Source organism: Bos grunniens, chromosome 23 (genome assembly GCF_055505025.1).
Source record: "Bos grunniens cultivar Pamir isolate PY7600 chromosome 23, Bosgru_T2T1.0, whole genome shotgun sequence".
In the NCBI taxonomy this organism is placed as follows: Eukaryota; Metazoa; Chordata; class Mammalia; order Artiodactyla; family Bovidae; genus Bos; species Bos grunniens.
In genome coordinates, this window is record NC_141187.1 from 37957722 (window position 1) to 37980732 (window position 23011).

Sequence of the window (23011 nt, forward strand, 5' to 3'; positions counted from 1 at the left end):
CTGCTACCATGCACGCTTCCTAATGTGGAAGCAGGCTAAATCTGAAGCTCTCCACAGCTAGAGGCGGGAGCACGCTTGGAACCGGGCCTAGGAGGCCATGAAACCCCAGACGCCATCTTGGTGATTGAAAAGGAGATACAAACTGTTGGGTGTAAAACACTCAAGGATGTATACACAGGGCAGTGTCAATATGTTGTAATAACTAAATGGAAAGTTAACTTTTAAAGAGTGTATTAATATTTAATAAAATGAAAACGAAAAGCAAAACCCCTATTTCTCTTTACCTGCATACCACTTCTGACGCCAAATATGCAGGCTTTCCCACACCAAGCAATTTTCCAATTCTCGACAGGCACGGAGCGGATGTCTTGTACTTTAATTCAATTCTGACCCTAACTGCCCCAAATTAACACAAGCCTCACAGGTTTAGGCCTCCGGCCTACAAGACTGCTCGCTCCCCATTGCAGACACCAATTTCAAGTTCAGGTTGCAGCCAGAGCTTCTGACCCACCAATGTAAGTCGGTGGGGGCGGGGGGGAGGAGGTGTCCCACGACCCCCTCCTTCAGGCTTCACAATGTACTAGAACGGCTCACACAACTCAAGAAAACAGTTTACTCACCGGACTGGTGGTTTATCATCAAGGACACAGCCCAGGTACAGGCAGCCAAATGGAACAGAGAGAGGTACAGGGCAGAGTGTGTGAAGCTTCCACCTGTGTCCAGGACGCCAACCTCCCTCCACCACATACTCAAGGGAGCCGCTCACCAAGCACCACCCATAGGCTTCTTCAAGGGCGGTCTTCTTACGTAAGCACGTAAAGCAGGGTTGATTGCATCATTGGCCACAAGTGCTGCGCTCAACCTTCAGGCTCACTGCCCTTCCTGGCGGCCAGTGGGCGGGGCTAAAAGTACCAATTCCCAAAGAGAAGGTTGGTTCCCCTGGCAACCTACCTCCATATTTCAGGGCTTTCCAAAATTATCACCTCATTAACATAAACTCAGCAGTGGTTTAAAGGGGTTTTTTCCCAATAACAAAAGATGGTCTTTTCACCTTCTCCACTCCAGAGCTCTATCTGGTCATTTGGACAATAACCAATGTTGCTCATCTCTTAGGAAATTATGGGGTTTAGGATATCCGGCCAAAAGCTAGGAACAAGAGCTAGGACAATAACCAATGTTGCTCATCTCTTAGGAAATTACATGAGGTTTAGGATATCCGGCCAAAAATATATTTGTTACTATATCACAGTATTCGGGGTATAAGTGCACCATCTTAGGTATTCTGAGGGTCTCAGGATGACCAAATAGTTGTGTGTGCCAAATAGTTATGTGTAAAATAGATAGCTGGTGAGAAGTTGCCATATAATGTGCCCAGCTCTGTGATGACTTAGAGGGATGGAGTAGGGGTAGGGGAAGGAGGCTCAAGAGGGAGATGTATACGTATAATTATGGCTGATTTGTGTTGTTGTGTGGCAGAAACCAATACAATATTGTAAAGCAATTTTGCTCCGGTTAAGAAGTAAACTTTTTAAAAAATAGAATGTGTAGAGAGCACACAATTTCTATTTTCTTTGGGTCAGTGGGTAACATAACTCTACCAGATATTTGAATCACCTGGAGGGCTCCTTAACCACCCCCACTGCCAAAGTTTCTGATCCACTCCTTCCTGGGTAAAGCTCAACTATTTGCATTTCTAACAAATTTCCTGGTAAGGCTAATGATGCCGGTCTCACTACACTTCTGGTACCTCCAAATATTTGAAATAACAAAATTTTTTTTTGCTTTTATTTTTTAAATCTCCCCCAGTTTTACTGAGATACAATTAACATACAGTCTTGTGTAAGTTTAACACGTACAGTATAATGATTTGACTTACATACACTGTGAAATGATTACACTAAGTTTACTTAACATCCAGTTAACACCCGTCATCTCATATAGGAACCAAAAAATGAGATAAAAAAAAAACCATTGTTCATTGTGATAACTCTTGGGATCTACTTTGACAACAGGAGCGCTAGCCGTAGCATTCCCGTTCTATTTTATATCCCTAAGAGATTTGTTTTTACAGTATCTGGCTATATAATAAGAATATTGAACACTGACTACATACTTGATATAAAGGAATTATTGCTATTGTTTTAGGTGTGAAAATAGTGTTCTGTTTATGTTTCTAAAAAAACAAAAGTTCTTATCTTTTAGAGACACATATTGAAAAAAAACTTTTAAACATTACAGATAGAGTTGACATCCACCATGCACCCAGCCACCGTCCTCATGGGCAACCATTGTCCTGAAGGGTTACAACATGCATGTATGAATGCATAAAAATAAAATCAAAATTGTGATAGAATAATAGCATAAACAAGAAACTTAAACAAAGGAAAGCAAAATGGAAAAGAGATAAGGGAATGGTGACCATTACGATCTTTGGGGAAGCCCAGAAATGGGCAAGGGGCAACGAGTAACCACCAAGGGAGTCAGGGATTTATCTGGAAACTGTCCCCCATCCAGGACGTCTCTTACCTGATCACGCTGGGTGTCGAGGCTTCTGTAGTCACCTGGGAGCGCTGGGAGAGAAAAGGAAACTGAGTCAGAAGTTGTAAGAGTAAATGGAAGGAACACACAGCAGAGCAAGGTTTCAGAGCGGTTATGTCTACCTTGAAGGTTCTTAGAGGAAATTTCGGAGAGCTGATTGTTTCTTAAACAATACTCCTAAGACGGGCCTTGGGCTTGACTGCTCTGGAGCCACGCCAGGGGCTCACTCTGGAGAGAGAAGCCCTCCTCCTAACCTGGAGTAAAACTGGAGGCATCCAGTAAGGCATGGTTTTCAGCTCCAGTTCTGCTGATCCCTCACTAAGGACCTAAGCCCGTCACTCCCCGTTTCTGGACCCAGACTTCATTATCTGGAAAAGGAAGGGTTTTTAGATGTGTTCCAGAGTGACTCCCAGAGCTGACAGGACAAAGCTACACTAGTCCTGGGATCAGAAGAAAAGAGAGGTAACGGGAGTATACATGCTAGACCCTACAGAGTTCTTTTCTGTAGTTTATTTAACTGAACTTCTAAAACCCTTTAGTAAGGCAAAAATTGATGGCAACAGAAGGCTGTGGCTGAGAGTTGCACAGGGACTTGCGCAAGGTCACACAACCAGCTGTAGCAAAGCCATAGATCTAAATCAGGAGCTGGCTGACCCCAAACGGGAAGTTCTTCGCATACACCCTGGGTGATTTACTGAGCACCATCCTGTTGCTGGTAGCATCACATCAGGGCCACTGTGAACTCTGACCCCAGGACTTAAAAGACAGGCATGATTACCTCAAGGCTTAAGCTTGTTTTCTGTGCCCAGACTTATCTTTTCAAAAAAATCTGATATTTTGTGAAAATGTTCTTGACTATAAAATAATTGCCTAATAGACTGCCCAGAAAAATGAGTCTATCTTCCTAATGTTTTTACTTAAAATTTTATATTTTCCTTTCTCTAATATTCCTTGTTTAACAGAAAAACCCAGGTTATGTCTGGATACAAGGAGGAAGCTGGGAGGTTTTGATCTCGCTTAAAATTTTTAGAGGCTACAGCCCCAAACTACTTATTTTCTCAGCACCTGGTTCCAAAAGCAAAGTTCTTGGCAAGTCATGAAAGATTCAACTATTTCACACCGTGGCTATTTTTTTTTAAGGAGCAATAATTTTCTAGGGATTAGAAATCCGACATTCCTATTAGGCCAAGGCCATGAAGCAGCTTCAGTAAGAGAATCCCCTGCATAAAGCAACTGTCTGGCTCTCTGGGTCCAAGGTCAATCTTCTTTCCTTATAGGGATTCACCTAATTGGCTACGCACACTCGTCCAGTGAATCAGGTGGCAAGATAACCAATTAGATAGATCAGTGGTCTGATGTAGGACACAGCTGCTCTGCTCCCTCCAGGCTTAAAATAATTCAGCACTACCGACCTCCCCCATCACATACAATTAATTTTATGAATAGATACATGGATACATGGACAGCTACATATTGATATAACTGAATCACTCTGCTGTACGCTTTCCTAATACCACACTGCAAATCTACTGTACTTCAATTAAAAACATAAATTTAAAAAAAAAAGCTTTTAAAATGTTTAAAAATTTTATGAAAGGGAAAAAAGAAGCATGAGTAAATAAAATGGCCGACACACACCACCCAGCAGGAAAAAAAATAACTGCACACAAGACACTTGCTTCCCCAAGTGCTCACTGACCCCGAGGCGATAATAAGGGAGTTCTGCAAAGGCTGCAGTAAAAAGTATCCTACATTTAGCCAGCTCTAACCCCAATCCAAACTTGTCTCCCACTCCACAGCAGGAGGGCCTTACTAATTGGAATGTGCAGGTCACGTGGCCTGGAATATGTTTGGGCAGCACAAACCTCCAGAGTCCTGAATTATAGACACACACATGCACACCTCACTCAGATTTTTAGTTCTTACAAAATCTAAATATGCACAATGAATGAAGTTTTAAAAATGAAAGGCTGTGTTTGTATGATGGTTAAAGAAATAGAAAAACAGATGAAGATGTTTTTTTAAGCACAAATTTCCCCCATCAGACCGGTGGTAATGATTCAAGATGGAAACAACAAAGACGCCTGGTGAAAAGGGACCCTCTAATCACATTAGCTTGTAGTTCTAAAGGAAGATCGTTGCTCTGAATTTCCCTTTATACATAGCAACTTCAAAAAAATTCCTATTTTCTTAGTACATCTTTATGTAGGAAAGCCTGCATGCCTTTGAAGCCTCAACACAAAACAAACAAGAGTCTTTACAAGTCCTGTCTGACCACCCAGGGAGAATCAAATAGTATTTTTTCTCCAGTAGGCCACCCCAGGATACCACGAATAACAAGGAAAAGGAGGAATTCATCATGTAACCAGGATGTATTTTTCTAGTGTCGTTATTACACTGTTTTAATCTAAATATTATGCTATAGTGCTCACTAGCAAAGCCAAAGGACATCTAATTATTCGTCTATTGAGCAGAAGTTTTATTGAAATAGCAGAAAATAGGTTAAAACCAAGGGAACAGCAGAGAGGAGGAAGATTAAGGAATTTTCTTTTCAAAATCCCAAGAACTGAGCAGGGATTTTTAAAGTGCTGATGTTCAGGATAGTAGGCCAGTGAAACCAGGTGCCCGAGTGTTCCTTAGGACAGAAACCCTGGGATTAAAACTCTCAAGGGCTTAGACTGCAGGAAATTTGGGGGAGGGAGTTTCTTCCGCCTCACACTGAAGAGCTTAGCTGCATGAAAGTACTGTAGAATCATAGGAAGGTCTCACCACCATAAACATCCTGCATGCACTCTTTTAATCATGCCCGATCCTGCACAAAACCTCCACATGGGCCAAATAGAGACCAGATCCTGCAGCCAGACTCTAGGGAGTCTCTCCTAACAGACTCAAATTGTCTTCCTAGGCCTGTTTTCTGTTACCACCCCTGGGGCACAGGATGCTACGGGTCCTCTGCCATCCACCCCTCTTGTCCCTCCTATGTACAGGGCACTTCCTCCCAGCCATGGCTGAGGGGGGTGTTCTTTTATTCACCTGCAAGGTCCAGCCACCCTCATCTCTCTACCGACTCAACTTTCAAGACAGAAGGATGAAACTGGGGTTAAGAGTCCTCCTCCTGGATCCCAGCTCTGCCTCTAAACAGCTGGGTGGCTTTGGACAAGTGGCCTCATCTCACTCCCTGCCTCAGTTTCTCCATCTGCTAAATGGGGGTAATAAAGCCTATCTCACTGAACTTTAGGTGAGACCAGGATAACAATCCATGGGCGCTCACTGACTTAGCATAACTTCCCTCCTCTAAAACTGAATGTCCCCCTTCCCTTACCCCCAAGCCTTCCTTAACACCTGCAGCCAAAAATAATCTCTCCCTTCTTTAAAGTCCCCTCTCAGTTAAACTCAGCTATGCTGGGTTCCTGGGCAGCCTCCAACTGCACTAACTACTCCTTTAAATGTCACCACACCTATCATACTTCTGCTTTTTGGAGGACGTGGGACTCATGTATAATTCATGTTCACTGTCTTCCCACTCTCTTACATATAATTATATTATAATTGATTATAATCAATTATAGATTATAATTCTAGAAGCTCCGGCTTCTAGAATGAACAGGACCCAGACAAAGCCTAGTATTATTCTATCAATAAGAAAACCAAATAGACATATCACTGGTTAAGTATAATAATAACAGCAGGATCTTATTTACAATCTAACTGTATTCAGAACTTTTCAGATAAACAGCAGCTCTCCCCCAACTCCCAATGTATCTGATTGCTACATTACAAATTTGAATGGGTAGATGGATGGACAGATGGGCACATGCACCTAAGGCCAGACCAACCAGTCATCAGCTACAGCATCCAAGATACTCTCAACAATTCAAACCCTAGGGGACAGTGAGTTGACCCCCTGTGTAATGACCACCTCACTACTCAGGCTTTCTTCCTCAACTGAAGAGTTTTAAATACCACCCATTTCTTTAAAAGGCTTCTCAGGTGGCATTAGCGCCTGCCAATGCAGGAGACATAAGAGACGCGGGTTCAATCTCTGGGTCAGTAAGATCCCCTGGAGGAGGGCATGCAACCCAGTCCAGTATTCTTGCCTGGAGAATCCCCATGGACAGAGGAGCATGGCGGGCTACAATCCACAGGGTCACAAAGAGTCGAACACAACTCTTAGCTCACATTTCTTTAAAATTCTTTATGATATCCAGATCAAGAAAATTCGCCATGCAAAAGGATTTGAAATCACATTCCTCATCGACAGCAGGATCTTATTTACAACCTAACTGTATTCAGAGCTTTTCAGATAAACAGCAGCTCTCCCCTCTCTCCCTCCCGATGTATCTGATTCACGCCACAACCTTTACCGAGAGCCAATCCCATGCGGCAGTCACACGTTTGTCCCCCTAGGAAGCCCACAGACGGACCATCCCCATGAAGAGCTCACAACTCAATGTCAGTTCTTGCTCCTCTCCTCCATTCTGCCATCTCCATCTGTCCCTCCACTGATTTCCGTGACGTGCAATCCACAGAGATAATGAGAGGAATTATGGAAAGGCAGATTGCAGAGCACTCGGCAAACACTTAAGTCTGAAGGTTTTGGATATTTCCCTCCACATTTCCCTCCACTCTCTAAGGTTCAGGAAATGTGGCGATGCTCTCAGATGGCAGGAGGTTCCAAACTAAGATCTGGGGCATTGGAGGAATTTCCCAGAATGCCTACCCGAGGAGCCACAGGACTGACAGGAAGCAGCATTGGAGAACATTGTGTAGTGTTACTGCACCATATTTTAAACTACCCACCTCTCTCCATACCTCTTAGAACTTTTAAACTGACTGGAAGTGTGATGTGGGGAATAGACCAAATAGAAAGTGTTTGGTATCAGATGGTTGGACCCAGAGATAAGATATGGAAGGCAAGTTCAGAGCAACTGAAGATAATACACAAAGCAAACCGCCACGGCACTGAGGTATCACTGTCCTTTCCCTCATAAGGTTCTGGCTGCTCCAGGAGCAGATGAGGCAATTTGAGGAGGCCGTCCCTGGTTGCACAGGATCTACCTGAGATAAGGATGGTGATGCTTCAAATGTCAGAATCTGTCTCTGAACTAATGAGAATCTACTGGGTCGTTCAGGAAAGTCTGCTCAGGGCTCTGTGGTGACCTAAATGGCAAGGAAATCCTAGATGTATACATAGAGCTGATTCACTTTGCTGTACTAATACAATATGGCCTTGTATACTATACTCCAATAAAATTATATCTCTCTCTCTCTCTCTCTCTCTCTCTCAATAAACCCAACTAGAAGAAGAAAAGATGTCTCTGGACACTCCATCTAAACCAGCACTTTTGACAACACTCCTACCCCTACATTCCACTTTATTTCTTTATGACATTTATTATTACCTGACATTAAATTGTATCTTTTTTCATTTTCAATACTGCCTGTCAAAACAGAAGCTTCTTCAGGGTATGACTGTTTCCTTAGAACCACCTCTGACACGAAATAGCTGGTGAATGAATATCTCTTAAATGAATAATTGAAATCCACTCTCCAGATCAGAAACCTGTTCAGGTAGACCCACGGTTACTAAGTTACCGACAACAATGGTTTCTCTCTCCCAATACAGCGGCATGGGGTTTAACATAACGCTCACTATGAACCTGGCCTCTGTCCACTAATACCTGAGGGAAGTCAGCAATAAACACTGGAGCATGAAGGACGTGTTTCTAGTAATCATACTGCAGTAGCAGGTGTGCAATGGGAGTGTCGGAAAAACCGGAGTGTAGAGTCACTTTTGCAGAAGGCAATGGCAACCCACTCCAGTACTCTTGCCTGGAAAATCCCATGGATGGAGGAGCCTGGTAGGCTGCAGTCCATGGGGTCGCTAAGACTCGGACAGGACTGGGCGACTTCACTTTCACTTTCACGCATTGGAGGAGGAAATGGCAACCCACTCCAGTGTTCTTGTCTGGAGAATCCCAGGGATGGTGATGAAGTGACTTAGCAGCAGCAGCAGAGTCACTTTAACCTTAAAGCAAAAAGCACAACCCAACCTGAGGAGGGACACCACTGACCACAGTCACTGGACTATCCCAGAAGCAGAGAGCACAGTGTGCTTCTGGGAACACATGGGCCTCGAACTGATGGACATCATCCCGCCTCAGGCAGTGAGAAACCACGACGGGTGAGATTTTCTTCCTGAGGCCACGACGGTTCCACTGCCGCTGAGAGTGTTGGACAAAGTTAAAGTCGCCCTGAGGTAGAGTCGCCTGAGGAAAACTACACCTGAGACAGAGACAAAAATCAGGTCAGAGGCCTTTACCTTAGATGAAAATGTGCTTGTCGACCAATACACAAAGTAAAAAAGTCCTCACAGAAAAGCACTCTATGAACCAAGTGAAAAAGAACATGTGAAAAATAAGAGCGCCTTCCTAAAATGACAGTCATTTCTGCCTGCAAGATCTTTTTCAAGAATATAATCAACTATATACCCATCTGAAGATGTTCCTCCGTCTATCGTAAATCATCTTTTCTGAAAAAACTAGAATCAGGGTAATTATTAACTAGCAGCAGACAGGTTTTTCAGGTTTTTCCATTCTAAATCACTGTAGCTTCTCACAAGCACCTGCGCAGAGAGTAGACTTTCAGCTCAGTGGCAATCTACTGTCTGAGAGAAATTTTCCTTTATTGTTCTTGTTGCTTCCAAAATAAGTCAACAATGGAAGGAGAGAGATGGACTAAGAATTTGGAGTTGGTAGATGCAAACTATTACACACAATGGATAAATAACGAGGTCTTACTATATAGCACAGGGAGCTATATCCAATATCATGGAACAAATCATAATTGAAAATGATATTTTTAAAAAAGAACATGTGTGTGTGTGTGTGTGTGTAAAACTGAGTCACTTTGCTGTACAGCAGAGGTTCGTACAACACTGTACATCAATTTTACTTCAATTAAAAAAAAAAAGAAACTAGTGCATACTGGATTCTGGTCTCTATCTTTCCCCCAAACTGAGAAATTTTTCTCAACAAAACTGCTTTAAATGAATACATTTTAAACAATAAGAAGCCATCCTACTTCTGAAGTCTATATTCATCCTATGGACAGGATAATCCGTTCTATGCTTTCCCACTAAATAGGAAAGAAAATGCAATATGCACGAGAAAATGCTGTAGGTTTTCCCCATCTGCCCTCAGCTTCCTCACATATGAAAATGCTGAAATGAAAAGGGTTCCTTTTACCCTCCCTGAAATGGTCCCCAGACATGGGAAGGAAAAGAGTGGGAGCTTCACAGCCTAGAAGAGAAGCAGGCACTCAAGAAACAGTTGAGGAAGGAAGTGAAAGAGGAAGCGAAGGAAGGGGGTTGGGACGGACATAAAAGATTGAACAGGGTAGGCAGACAGCAAGGCCAAGACAGGATTCTGCCACAAGTGACCTTTCACCGTCTAATCACACTGACCATCTCAGACACCTTCAGACCAGGGACCAGTTTCCCAGCAGAAGGCCAGGACACTGCCGGAAGATCATGGGAGCCATTTTTCCTTCTTCTTCAAGAGCGGCAGTAGCATCTGCCAAAATACATCCACAACCCTCCCATCCATCTTTCCTCTCCCCACCTCTGAGCTCTCCTCTATCCATCAGGCTAAACAAACCCCATCGCTCCTCACTGTCTTCCCAGTTTCAATCATCACTGACAACGACATTTGTGTGGGTTTGTGGACATGTGGCCCCGTGCCAAACACTAAACAAACACACGGATGTTAACAGACTCGGCCCCATCTTTGAGGAGCTTCCCAAAGAGAATGCTGTTGGCTTTTACAAATTTTACCACCAGGAAAAAAAAAAAAAAAAAAGCTCCCAGTACATGTCCTTTTAACAGCAGGTCTCTGGCTTTGGATACAAAGAACAGCACGTTTTATAAGGCTCTGTAAATCAAAGTGAGCTCTCTCCCACCCAAGCACTGTCTGCCCGTACGAGCACAAAATGGATATCTAAGCCGTGAAACCAACTCTTTCCGAGGAATGTCTTCGTTTCCTCTCTTTTCAACGCACTGGAGTTGTTGCTGCGATCCTGAAATAGCATGATCTTGTTTGGGACACAGTCAACCAGGGCTCGGTGAATATCTGAACCATGCCTTACTTGCACACATTAAGTCATTATATCCCAAGATGATTATGGTGGACACATCACTGGGGAAGATGTTCAGGTGCCAAAAAAAAGTTAAATGGAAAACAGACAGGGGGCACAATGATGCCTGCATTTCAAGAGCAGAGAAATCTTCCTCTCAGTAAATGCATATGTTAAAAGTTATTTTTTTTCCTCCAGACATTTCTGCTCTCATGCTTTAAAACACCATGAGCGCTGAATGCTCTTAGTCCAGAAAATAAAAATTTCTAGGATTTTCTTATAGGGAAGTTCAAATGGTAAAAGAACATTTGATATTTTCAGTTTTCCTGAAGATCAGAAGGACTTTCAGAATAATGCGTTTTTCCCTCAACAAAGGACATCTGCAAAGCTTAGCCTGCTGAAAAGAATCATTCTGACAGTCTTAATGTATTCTTTTCAGGAAAGCCCTGTTCAGAGAATCCCACAGGGAAAAAAAAAAAAAATCAGTACCCCAGGAAAGCACCCATCTGAATCATTATAGCTTCATGTAAATAGATGAGACCAGAGGGTTTCCAATTAGATATTAGAGATATTAAATAAAGGGGGGAATACGTGTGATCATCTTGAATATTACATATGTTTCACTTTCTCCTGATGGACCAACATTCAAACAAATATGAAAGATTTGCCAGTCTTTCAAAGAACATCTTACAGGAAGGCTCACTTTCAGAATACTGCTGGAAGACAAAAATATCCCTAAGATAAGAAATATAAAATTATATCATTGTCATAACTGAGAACAGTAACCCCAATAATAAGAATTAGTATGGCACGATATGAATAGAACATGACACCTTACATCTAGGACTCAGACTACTCTATAAACACTCTTTCTTATTGGGGTGATACTACCAAGGAATAAGAATAACAGGAATTTTTATGAGTTGCCTCAAGCCACTGGTCAGCGGGAATGGTAGATGAAATATCAATATCCAATTGTGGTCGGCTGACCTAAAAAATCAGTCATATATCTTTCAAGTCATAATTTGAAGAATCCAATTTCCAAGCCATTTTCAAGGAGACCCATGTTAGCCCTTCCATTAAATTCTGATTTTGGCCCCCTTTTCTCTGTTTCCATTGCCACCCACCATAATAAAGGTAAGATGAACTTTTCTGATAACCAGAAAGTTCCTAAGTAGTACCCCTGCCTGGAATGAATCTCTCTCTCTGAATCTCTCTCTCTCGGTCTCTCTCTCTTGGTCTCTCTCTGTCTCTCCTCTATATCCTTTGAACACAGATTAGAGCAAAGCTTTCAAACACTGGTTTTATCATATCCTGCCCCAGAACAGGAAGTAAGACATTCCCTATTGCCTATTAGAATGTGTAAAGTTCTCAACCTTCAATCTGATGCTTTTGCCACTCCTCACCACACACGAGAGAGAACTTTCCAGGTCTCCCCCTGCTTCCCCTGACGTGTTTGTTCACCCCTACAGTTCTCTGCACCCATACTTGAAACTTACCTGGGTTTCCGAAATACACCCCTCAGTGATCAAGCTATCAGAATGGAGAAGCACCTTGGAGCCCATTTAGTCTGACCCTGCCACCCTCTCCTTCCACACAGCTGGCCATACAGACATCTAACTTTTCCTTCACACTTTAAGGGCTGAGGGAGTCACTGCTCTGAAACAGTGCCCTGTCAGACCTTTTAATTGTGAGAAAACTCCTCTTTGAGCTGATTTCTTCTCTGTTCACTGGTTCCTCCATCCACCTTGCCCAATTCTGCACCCCCAGTTGATCTATAACAAATCAACTCTTCTGTAACAAAACTTTTCTGATATTTGAAAACCGCTATTACATTTGTCCTTAATCTCAGCTCCCAGCTCGTTTTGCTGCTGCCCTTCAGCTATTCCTATGGGGCCTGGTTTCAAGACCCTTTGCCATCCAAAAAGTCCTCTGATTTGATACTGCCTATTACTCATGTCCGGTTTCCCTGGTGGCTTAAATAGTATGGAATCTGTCTGTAACGCGGGAGACCTGGGTTCGATCCCTGGGTCGGGATGGTCTCCTGGAGAAGGGAATGGCTGCCCACTCCAGCATCCTTGCCTGGAGAATCCCACAGACAGAGGAGCCTGGCGGGCTAGTCTACGGAGTCACAAAGACTAGGAAACGATGGAGTGACTAACACTTTCACTTTGGGGCTTCCCTAGGGGCTCAGACAGTAAAGAATCTGCCTGTAATGCAGGAGACCCAAGTTCAAGGTCGGAAAGGTCCCCTGGAGAAGGGAATGGCTATCCACTCCAGGATTCTTGCCTGGAGAATCCTATGGACAAAGGAGCCTGGTGAGCTACAGTCCATGGAGTCACAAAGAGTCAGACCGGACTGAGCGACTAACACACACAGACATTATTCATGTCATATGCAAAGAGAAAAGATCAGATCTGCACAGCATATTGGGGAAACAGACAAGGGTTTGGGGCAGTGCTGACCAGTTTGGGGACTCTGGGCTCAGGCCTGTGCCCAGGGTTGTGGGGATGGATGTGAAGCATGCCTAAAACCCCTGTATGGTACCCAAAGGGGAAGATCTATGCTAATTGCACTCAGATCAGATCAGATCAGTCGATCAGTCGTGTCTGACTCTTTGCGACCCCATGAATTGCAGCACACCAGGCCTCCCTGTCCATCACCAACTCCCGGAGTTCACCCAGACTCACGTCCATCGAGTCAGTGATGCCATCCAGCCATCTCATCCTCTGTCGTCCCCTTCTCCTCTTGCCCCCAATCCCTCCCAGCATCAGAGTCTTTTCCAATGAGTCAACTCTTCGCATGAGGTGGCTAAAGTACTGGAGTTTCAGCTTCAGCATCATTCCTTCCAAAGAAATCCCAGGGCTGATCTCCTTCAGAATGGACTGGTTGGATCTCCTTGCAGTCCAAGGGACTCTCAAGAGTCTTCCCCAACACCACAGTTCAAAAGCATCAATTCTTCGGCGCTCAGCCTTCTTCACAGTCCAACTCTCACATCCATACATGACCACTGGAAAAACCATAGTCTTGACTAAACAAATCTTTGTTGGCAAAGTAATGTTTCTGCTTTTGAATATGCTATCTAGGTTAGTCATAACTCCTTCCAAGGAGTAAGCGTCTTTTAATTTCATGGCTGCAGTCACCATCTGTAGTGATTTTGGAGCCCAGAAAAATAAAGTCTGACACTGTTTCCACTGTTTCCCCATCTATTTCCCATGAAGTGATGGGACCGGATGCCATGATCTTCGTTTTCTGAATGTTGAGCTTTAAGCCCACTTTTTCACTCTCTACTTTCATCAAGAGGCTTTTGAGTTCCTCTTCACTTTCTGCATATCTGAGGTTATTGATATTTCTCCCGGCAATCTTGATTCCAGCTTGTGTTTCTTCCAGTCCAGCGTTTCTCATGATGTATTCTGCATATAAGTTAAATAAACAGGGTGACAATATACAGCCTTGACGAACTCCTTTTCCTATTTGGAACCAGTCTGTTGTTCCATGTCCAGTTCTAACTGTTGCTTCCTGACCTGCATACAAATTTCTCAAGAGGCAGATCAGGTGGTCTGGTATTCCCATCTCTTGAACTAGTTACTCTTAAAATCTGGCACCCCAATTTGAACACATTCTGCACAGGCCACCTCAAATCCAACTTATTTCATCAAGCTTTCCCCCCAGTAATGAAGGCCCACACTCATTTTTCTTCTTCCTGGTTACCAAGTGCAAAATAGCTGCTTGACTTAAACTTGACATTTGACATCATGCCTTTTGACTATATTTACTTTAGGATTATCCTAAGTGAGCATCTGATTTCATGTGTGTCAGATTCAATTTCCAAAAATGACAGTGACTTCGTCAGGGGCTATGTATCATTGTCATTATCGTTATGCCCACAAGTACACAGTATAGGTCTGGCACACAGTAGGACCACCCAAAAACATCTACAGAACTAACAGTAAAGCCAGGACTGAGAAACTATGGTCTGGTTCAAAAGATATAAACCCTACCTGAAGAGGAGGTTTATCATTCTACCTGTTTACTCAGGCAGAATCTAAACAATGACACAGACTTTCAGACTGAAAAATTTCGTACAAATAAACACTTCCAGACAGGTCCAGATTGGGAAGGAGGGCCGTGGAATTCCTTCTCCTACCTGGGTTATTAGACTCAGACACTCATCACTCAAGCTATAAACACTATTAAATGCTGTTGCATAGTCTTACTGAAAGTTATGTTTGCTTTCAGATTAGACTTTAACATTTAATATATTTCCCATCAGAATATGGTAAGAGCAGAGAGTATTTTGATTTAAGCTTCATTTCAAGTATGAAACTCAAGCTGTGCTAGTTAAAACAGGCTCTAGTTCTAATTCAGCCTCCCAGGAAGGTCAAGACTGTTGAATTCCCCTAATCCTCTTCCTCCAGGGCTGAAAGGCCTGGGAATGGAGTGAATTTACATATGCTTCCTTGACCACAAAGCTAAGTCACAGGGTCCCAGCCAAACTCTTGTCTCACTCCTATGGATTCAAGCGGATTTGCCCCTGTATGCTCAGCTCAGAATTCACCTTGGAGAGAATGAACTTTAAGGGAAGAATCCTGACAGAGAGAGAGAGGCAGCACCTTTCTATCCTGGAGAGAAGCCCTCGCTCTCTTTCCTCTCCCACCCCTTTTGGTGCCAGCCCGTACATTTGAAACGCTGATAGATTAATGAGAAGTCGGCACTAGTGCCTCTGGACTTGATCCATTTTTAAGTGAGCTCTGAGAACTTGGACACGTTACAGATCCTAGAAGGATGAAATATGAGGAGAGAAAAGGAAGTTTGACACATGCGGGGAATCTGATCTTTGGGGCTGGAGGAGAAGCTAAGAGCAGGGAAATATTAAGACAGGATGCAGAATACAAACTTAATTGACTGATAACACCACTGAAGAATCAAGACTGGTTTCTCCATTAAAGTTTGAAAGTCGAGCAGTTAATATGAACTTGTAAGTTCATGCAGAAAAGCCTCATGGCTCAGGGCAGGGGAGGGGGACGGATGAATGATTTCATTGCTGCCCTTGAATTCATCTTCACATTCACCCTTCTTGTCCAGTCTGGGCAAGGCATTTGGAATAGAATGGACAAAATGATTTTACATGGAAGGCAAAAATAGCTGCACTGCAAAACAGATTATTTGCCTTTCTTACCTTTATGAATCCTAAAAACAAAAAAAAGTGATAATTCAGAAGACGACTCTAGGATGAAGGCACAGCAGGCCTGGGGCTACTTTTCATGCAGCTCTTCAGCGGAAAATTAATTCCCAACTCTAGTTCTCTCTCTGAAAATGGCATTTCCATACAAATCTATTCTGTTCATTAAAAGTCATCATTATTCTGAGGTGTCACCAGTCCATGAGTTTGGCCAGTAAGGACGGATCTATTTATTTTAATTCTACAGCAATATCTTTAAAAATCTGATGGTGGATGGTGCGGGAATACCCAAAACTAACCATTTAGTCCACATATATATAAGCAGCAAATAACCGGTAAAGAAAATAGAAATCTCCACTCCAGTCTACACTAATATCCTTTTTTTTTTTTAATCCAGCAACTAAGAAAATTTGAAAAACTGAAAATAATATCAGATCCACACCTAATCCAGTGCAGGACTCGATAAGTAATCAGTGAGTGAACAACTGATTTCTTTTAAAACATAAGAACGGAAATAAAATAAATAAAACAATAAAACTAAATAAATAAAAACAATAAAAAGAAGATTGCCTTCTCATAGGCAAAGAATGTTGAAAAGAGAAATCAAAATTATATGACTGCTGAGATCTCCCATAAGACCATGACCAACGGAGATGAGAATCTAAAAGAAGTAACAAAAACATTTCATGATTCACAGTACTGATGCTGCATCTCTTTCAGATTAACTGATTTGGTAATCAATTGCATCATCCCTGTGAAATGAATATTGCTCACAACAATAAAAGGACAGTGTGTGAGCTAAAACCAAGCTTACTGTGAGGTGAAAGGTCTTTTGAGACAATGTACACAGGTAGATGTTAGTGCTGTAAGAATACAAAGAGAAATGCTTTCAATCAGAGAAGGCAATGGCACCCCACTCCAGTACTCTTGCCTGAGAAATCCCATGGACAGACGAGCCTGGAGGGCTGCAGTCCATGGGGTTGCTGAGGGTTGGACACGACTGAGCGACTTCACTTTCACTTTTCGCTTTCATGCATTGGAGAAGGAAATGGCAACCCACTCCAGTGTTCTTGCCTGGAGAATCCCAGGGACGGGGGAGCCTGGTGGGCTGCTGTCTATGGGGTCGCACAGAGTCGGACACGACTGAAGCGACTCAGCAGCAGCAGATGCTTTCAATCAGGCTGCCTTAGTATGAACTGTTAACCATACAGGGCTTTTCTTAGTGTGCACAATTTTCAAACTTTCTCCACTCCCTACCATGACTAAGAGGAGCTCTGTCTTCTTGTATTTCCACAGTCTGGTTTTGCTGAGTATTGTCTATGGGTATGGTTCATAATTTTTCATTATTTTCTAAAGATTTCCTATTTCACAAATGTAACTTGCTACAGACACCATTCTACATTTAAAAATAAACCAATCTCTTCTAAATTACTACGAATCCGTGGAAATATCTCTGTTTGAGTAAGCACTTTATAGTTTTCTCAAGTTCCTCCACTTTAAAGAAATTCAATTTTTATCTTCTCACTGACCCATTTTAATTTTTTTCAAGAAAGGCAATAATGCTGGATAAGGTTGCATTGCCCCATCCAGTGATGTCAAACAAAATGAAGCCAAGTGGACTCCAGACAAGAGTATCAGACTTCACCTGAGTTTTAAACAAAAAAGTAGCCTTTCCTACCACAATCATTCAAAAGGTAAGATTAATTCTGGATATCTCTGGAAGGCTTTACTTCTCAAATTACCAAAGTGACTATCTTTGGTAAACTCCTAAATAGATAGCATATACTACATTTCCTTTTCAGCAATGTTTGCATTTGATTTCCCAATAAATTCATTTTGTTAAAACACTTATTTCAACTTTGTGGCAGAATTAAAGATATAATATACTGTTCTTTGTTGCATGAAAAACAAGCCTCAAATTAATTTTACGTACTCATGTTTACATAAATGCAAATAGAAGGATTTGAAATTTTTTACCCTTGTAGGTATAATAAAATAAATCAGTGTCAACGTAATCAGGCAGACCAAAGCATCTAAGTGTTCAAAGTGAGGGAAGAAAGCAAGGGTGGAAGATTCTTTGCAAACAGGACCAGGTCTTGTACCAAACTTTACAGAAGAGTGGCTCCAGATGGACCTACAGTAAAAACAAGAGAAGTCTTAAACAGAAGATGCCTGGTGGGCAGGCTTCTGCAAATCTTCAGGACACCCAAACATAAGCATGAGGCTAGGAATGGAGGTGGTCCCTCCATGAATATAGAGAGCAGTCAAGGAGCAAAAGTCCTGCCGTGAGAATATGCACAGAGATGAAGGGCAATGCAACTATCAAAAACAGAGCTGAGTGAATGACTACTAAGTCACTTCAGTCCTGTTTAACCCTTTGCAATGCTATGGACTGTAGCCCGCCAGGCTCCTCTGTCCATGGGATTCTCCAGGCAAGAATACTGGAGTGGGTTGCCATTTCCTTCCCCAGGGGATCTTCCAGAACCAGGAATTGAACCTGCATCTCTTGTGTCATCTGAATTGGCAGGCAGGTTCTTTACCATTAGAGCCACCTGGGAAGCCATTATCAAAAGCAGATTGTTCCTTAGAGACTAGCCTAAGTTGCAGAGGACGTTTTTGCAGCCCAAGGAATGCTTAGTCTTGTAGCTGTGTGTGGACCTGTAAAGACAATGTATAACCCTTTAGGGGTTATTTTAACTTCAGATTTTTTTATTTAAAAAATGTTACATGCCGTATCTAATTTACACACACACACATACTGCTCGCCCCCAGGGCTTGTGGAATTCTTTAAATAAATCAAATATTAAATGCTTTCTCTAACTTAATTTTGAGAACTGACATGTTTTCCTGCACTTTTCCTTTAAAGGAAACTTCTTGAATAAATTATTATACATCCATTTGGTTTGATCCAGTACTCCATGTCATTCATAAGAATAAGGAAGATCTAGATGTTCTGGCTTAGATAGATGACCACAGTATATGAACACGTGGGTAAAAATCTAAGCAGTGCAAGAAGAGATATAGCCACCCACACACACCAGGTAGCTTACCTGGGAAGTCGGTCTAAAACATTTAAAAGATGGATGAATGAATGAATGCTAAATGCACTAAGTGGCTGCTTTATATATTGAATGACTGGTTCCTGTGTGAACAACTTAAAGTCTCTGATTGCAAGCCTTCACAAACAAGTCTAACCCGCTCAGCTGGTGAAAGAGTCCACTTCTTTTCAACTGGCAAAAAGAATCTTCTCCAGGTTTTACTTATTCTACTGATTACAACAGCAAAAGTAGAATAGCTAGGCTTTCCCCACCTCGCTTTCTGGCCCCTCTACGCTTTAATTCTTGGGCAACTTTCCTATCAGACTGATTTTCAAAACTCATGAGAACAATTCATTGCGATCAGCACATTCAAGAAAAAACAAACAAGAATTCAGTCTTGTTTCTTTCTAGGGATTCAGAATAGTCCTGGCCCCCTGGCCCAGAAGTACTCCAAAATCACAGTTTCGTGTCATTTCTACTGTAGTTCCTAAAGCAATCCAGAGGAGAACAGGAAAATAAATAACCTCTAAGCAGGTTCTGCTGAGTCGGGGTGAGAAGGCAGAAGGACAAGCCTTATTGCTCTCGTCATCAATCACATCTTACAGCATGTCTAATAAGATAAATTGTCACAAAATAGCAGAAGTGTTCCCCTTTCAATAAAGGTGCTGGCTATGAACTGATAAAATATTTACAGGGTCTTAAAAATGCATATTATTCCTATTTCTGCTCTCTTAGTAGGCAACAATTTTCAGACACTTATTCTTCATTATCAGAACAATAAGCACCCATCTGAACAGCTAACACACGATTCTTTGCCAATGTTTAGTGAGTAAATTATGTTGGATCGTTTTACACTAGAATCATGCCAACATCATTGACATTTCTTCTTTATTTCTCCCTCTCTTTCATTAAAATAAATACAATTTTTCTTAGAAAGACTCTTAGCTCCAATACTGACTTATCTTCTCAGAGGTATTTTATTTTAAAACAAGCCCTTTCTTAATATTAAAACTGAACTCTGTAGGAATCCATGGTTTTAGGACTACCTCACTTCTAGATATTCTGAATCCCACTCCCCTTCAAGAACCAGTTAAAATTCTATGTTAGTCTCTAAAATGCTTCCTCACCCAGATCACATTTGGGGGGATTCTTTCACCACTGCTGTTATCAACAGTACTATAAACTCTTTTATCCATAATGTCAATGCTTCAAGTTGGACTCCAGTTTCCACAGTTCCAAGAGGCTTCTATGACATTTTTTTTTTCCTTTCTCTCCTTACCACATGCCAGGCGTTCAGCCAACATTTCTTGAATGAATGACTGAATGAAAAAAAATGAAAGGTTGAACTCTACGCCTTTTGAAAACGAGCTTTGGAATGAACTACCCATGTGTTGAGGTGATTCTCCCTCTGATGTTCTAAAGCCCCCTTAAATTATCCAGCTGATTAAAAGGAGCAATGACTAGAATGTTAAAATAACACAAAACATAGAAGATAGTTACATGGTACATGTTAATATGGTACGTTTGGAAACACGACAATGCAGTGCAATTCAGTAACCCTGGTGCTGTAGGGCAGGCAAAGTTTTGGTTTTGTACCTTTAAGAGTTTCATAGTTGGAAGTAATGCAACTTAATGCAATACATATTTATGTATAAAAAACCATGGGCTTCCCTGGTGGCTCAGTGGTAAAGAATCCACCTGCCAATGCAGGAGATGTGGGTTCGATCTCTGAATGGGGAAGATCCGCTGAAGAAGGAAACGGCAACCCACTCCAGTATTCTTGCCTGGGAAATGGCATGGACAGAGGAGCCTGGTGGGCTACAGTCTCAAAAAGAGTCAGACACAACTTGGCGACCAAACAACAACAGTTTAAAAAAAAAACAACCATGTATATGTATCTCCTGAAAATATTGCAAAAAGTCCCAAACAGAGACTTGGAGCCCAAACAGATGAGGAGCTGCTTCAGTTTTCCCTGGGTTAAGTGAGGCCAGTAAGAGCTTCACAACAGGCGGCCACATAATGTTTACAGGTGTGTCTGCATAGTAATCTCCTTGGTCATGGGTTGACTGGATGGCGCCAGGGGGTCCAGGGCCCTCGAAACAGCTGACCCTATGGACCAGCCATCTTTAGCCACATGCAACCCTGTCCATTGGCTCCTGCATGTGTGCCTTACAAATATTTTATGTGCCGTAATGTGGGAAAAAAAGCAGAGACATTACTTTGCGAACAAAGGTCCACCTAGTCAAGGCTATGATTTTTCCAGTGGTCATGTATAGATGTGAGAGTTGGACTATAAAGAAAGCTGAGCGCTGAAGAATTGTTGCTTTTGAACTGTGGTGTTGGAGAAGACTCTTGAGAGTCCCCTGGACGGCAAAGAGATCCAACCAGTCCATTCTAAAGGAGATCAGTCCTGGCTGTTCATTGGAAGGACTGATGTTGAAACTGAAACTCCAATACTTTGGCCACCTGATGCAAAGAGCTGACTCATTGGAAAAGACCCTGATTCTGGGAAAGATTGAGGGCAGAAGAAGGGGACGACAGAGGATGAGGTGGTTGGATGGCATCACCGACTCAATGGACATGGGTTTGGGTGGACTCCGGGAGTTGGTGATCGAAGGGAGGCCTGGCGTGCTGCAGTTCATGGTGTTGCAAGGAGTCGGACACCACTGAGTGACTGAACTGAACTGAACTGAATGTGGAAAAGCATGAGGAGCAACCAAGATGACTCTGCTGCTTTGCACTAGGTTGGTAAGTTCTAACACCTTCCCATCTTGGCAGAGATGGCCAAAATAATCAGAGCTTGCTGTCCTGTGAAGCAAAAACTCTATAGATATGCCCCAAGACAGAGAAACACAGAAAGAAAGACAGCGAATGGGCTGAGAATTTAGCAATATTTTGCATGACAAGTGTATTTGTCCTGGGGGGGAAAAAAGGTATTATCTTAAGAGCTGATCCCAGAGTCTTGGCGAGGAAACTGCCTTTATTTAGGAAACTATCTTTATGAGCCACTTGAGGGAAAGGGAGACAGGAGAGAGAGGAGACAGTGTGGTTAAACCTCTTGATGTAAAAATAGTATGGAAATTTGAGAGAGCGAGAAAAAAGAAGGATCAAATTTCCAAAGTCCGTGAAATGTCCATAAGACAGTACTAAAAAACAGGGATGTTTACTGTAAGTTTTAAAGTACTGGTATTGCTGTGATTCTAAAATGGCTTTCATTAAAATCTGTATGTTCATAATGCATTGTGTGATTTTTTTTTTTTTTTTTTTCCTAATCATGGAAGAGTCTGAGGCTCCTGTTTGAGTTTGCGCAGAGAAAAGATAAAGAGACAGCTATGGAGAGGGCCTTATGAGTGAGATTAAGGATTCAGTTGGAAAAAGAACTAAAAACAAGAAAGACTCCTGGAAATTCAAGGAACTCTTCACAGGGGATGGTAAAGGAAGAGCGTTCAAACGTTTCCAAATCTATGGAATGAGGATATGAGGGAATGTTAACTAAATATTAAGAGGCAAGTCAATGGCTACATTCCAGGAGATACAGAGTGATAAAGATGCAGTGTAAATGAATACAGAGTAAGAGATGAGGCTGGCAATACATACTGTTCCTACGGGGAATGTAAAAGCGCACATCAGAAAAACGAGGCTTCAGCCTCCTTTCAAATAGACTCCCTTAATCCTTCAAGTTTAAAAATTCTTAAAGGCCAGATAAACAACGAGATCCTACTGGATAGCACAGGAAATTACACTCGATGTCCTGTAATAAACCATAATGGAAAAGAATAGAGAAAAACAATACCTATATATATATATATACACACACACACAATGGAAAAGAATAGAGAAAAACAATACATATACACAAACACACACACACACACAACTCAATCATTTTGCTGTATACTAGAAACATGGTAAATCAATTATTCTTCAATTTAAAAAAAATCCTAAAGGCCGGACATGACTTTCTTTGTATGTGTTTGCCATAAGGTCACCAAACACCCAGACACTGACTTCTCAGACTTCCATAAAAAACCCGTACTATTGATTTTTCATATCCACCAACATAGTGAACAAATGTATACAGTTGACCCTTGAACAACATGGATCTGAACTGCACCATTTC

The 23011-nt window shown here is 42.1% G+C and overlaps 1 protein-coding gene across 50 annotated transcripts in view; it reads right to left on the reverse strand.

Moving 5' to 3' along the window:
* LOC147347652 (uncharacterized) overlaps positions 1 to 23011 on the reverse strand; it is a 521220-nt gene that overhangs the window by 415750 nt on the left and 82459 nt on the right. For 8 of the 50 annotated variants that reach the window (XR_015152360.1, XR_015152361.1, XR_015152358.1 and 5 more), the window contains one exon: positions 2527 to 2570. Coding sequence is in view for 2 of the 50 variants with exons in the window: in XM_086370048.1 (XP_086226174.1) it covers positions 621 to 747 (127 nt within the window). In the remaining 48 variants the exon portion in view is untranslated. The other 42 variants (XR_015152365.1, XR_015152364.1, XR_015152369.1 and 39 more) reach the window with 28 other exon arrangements.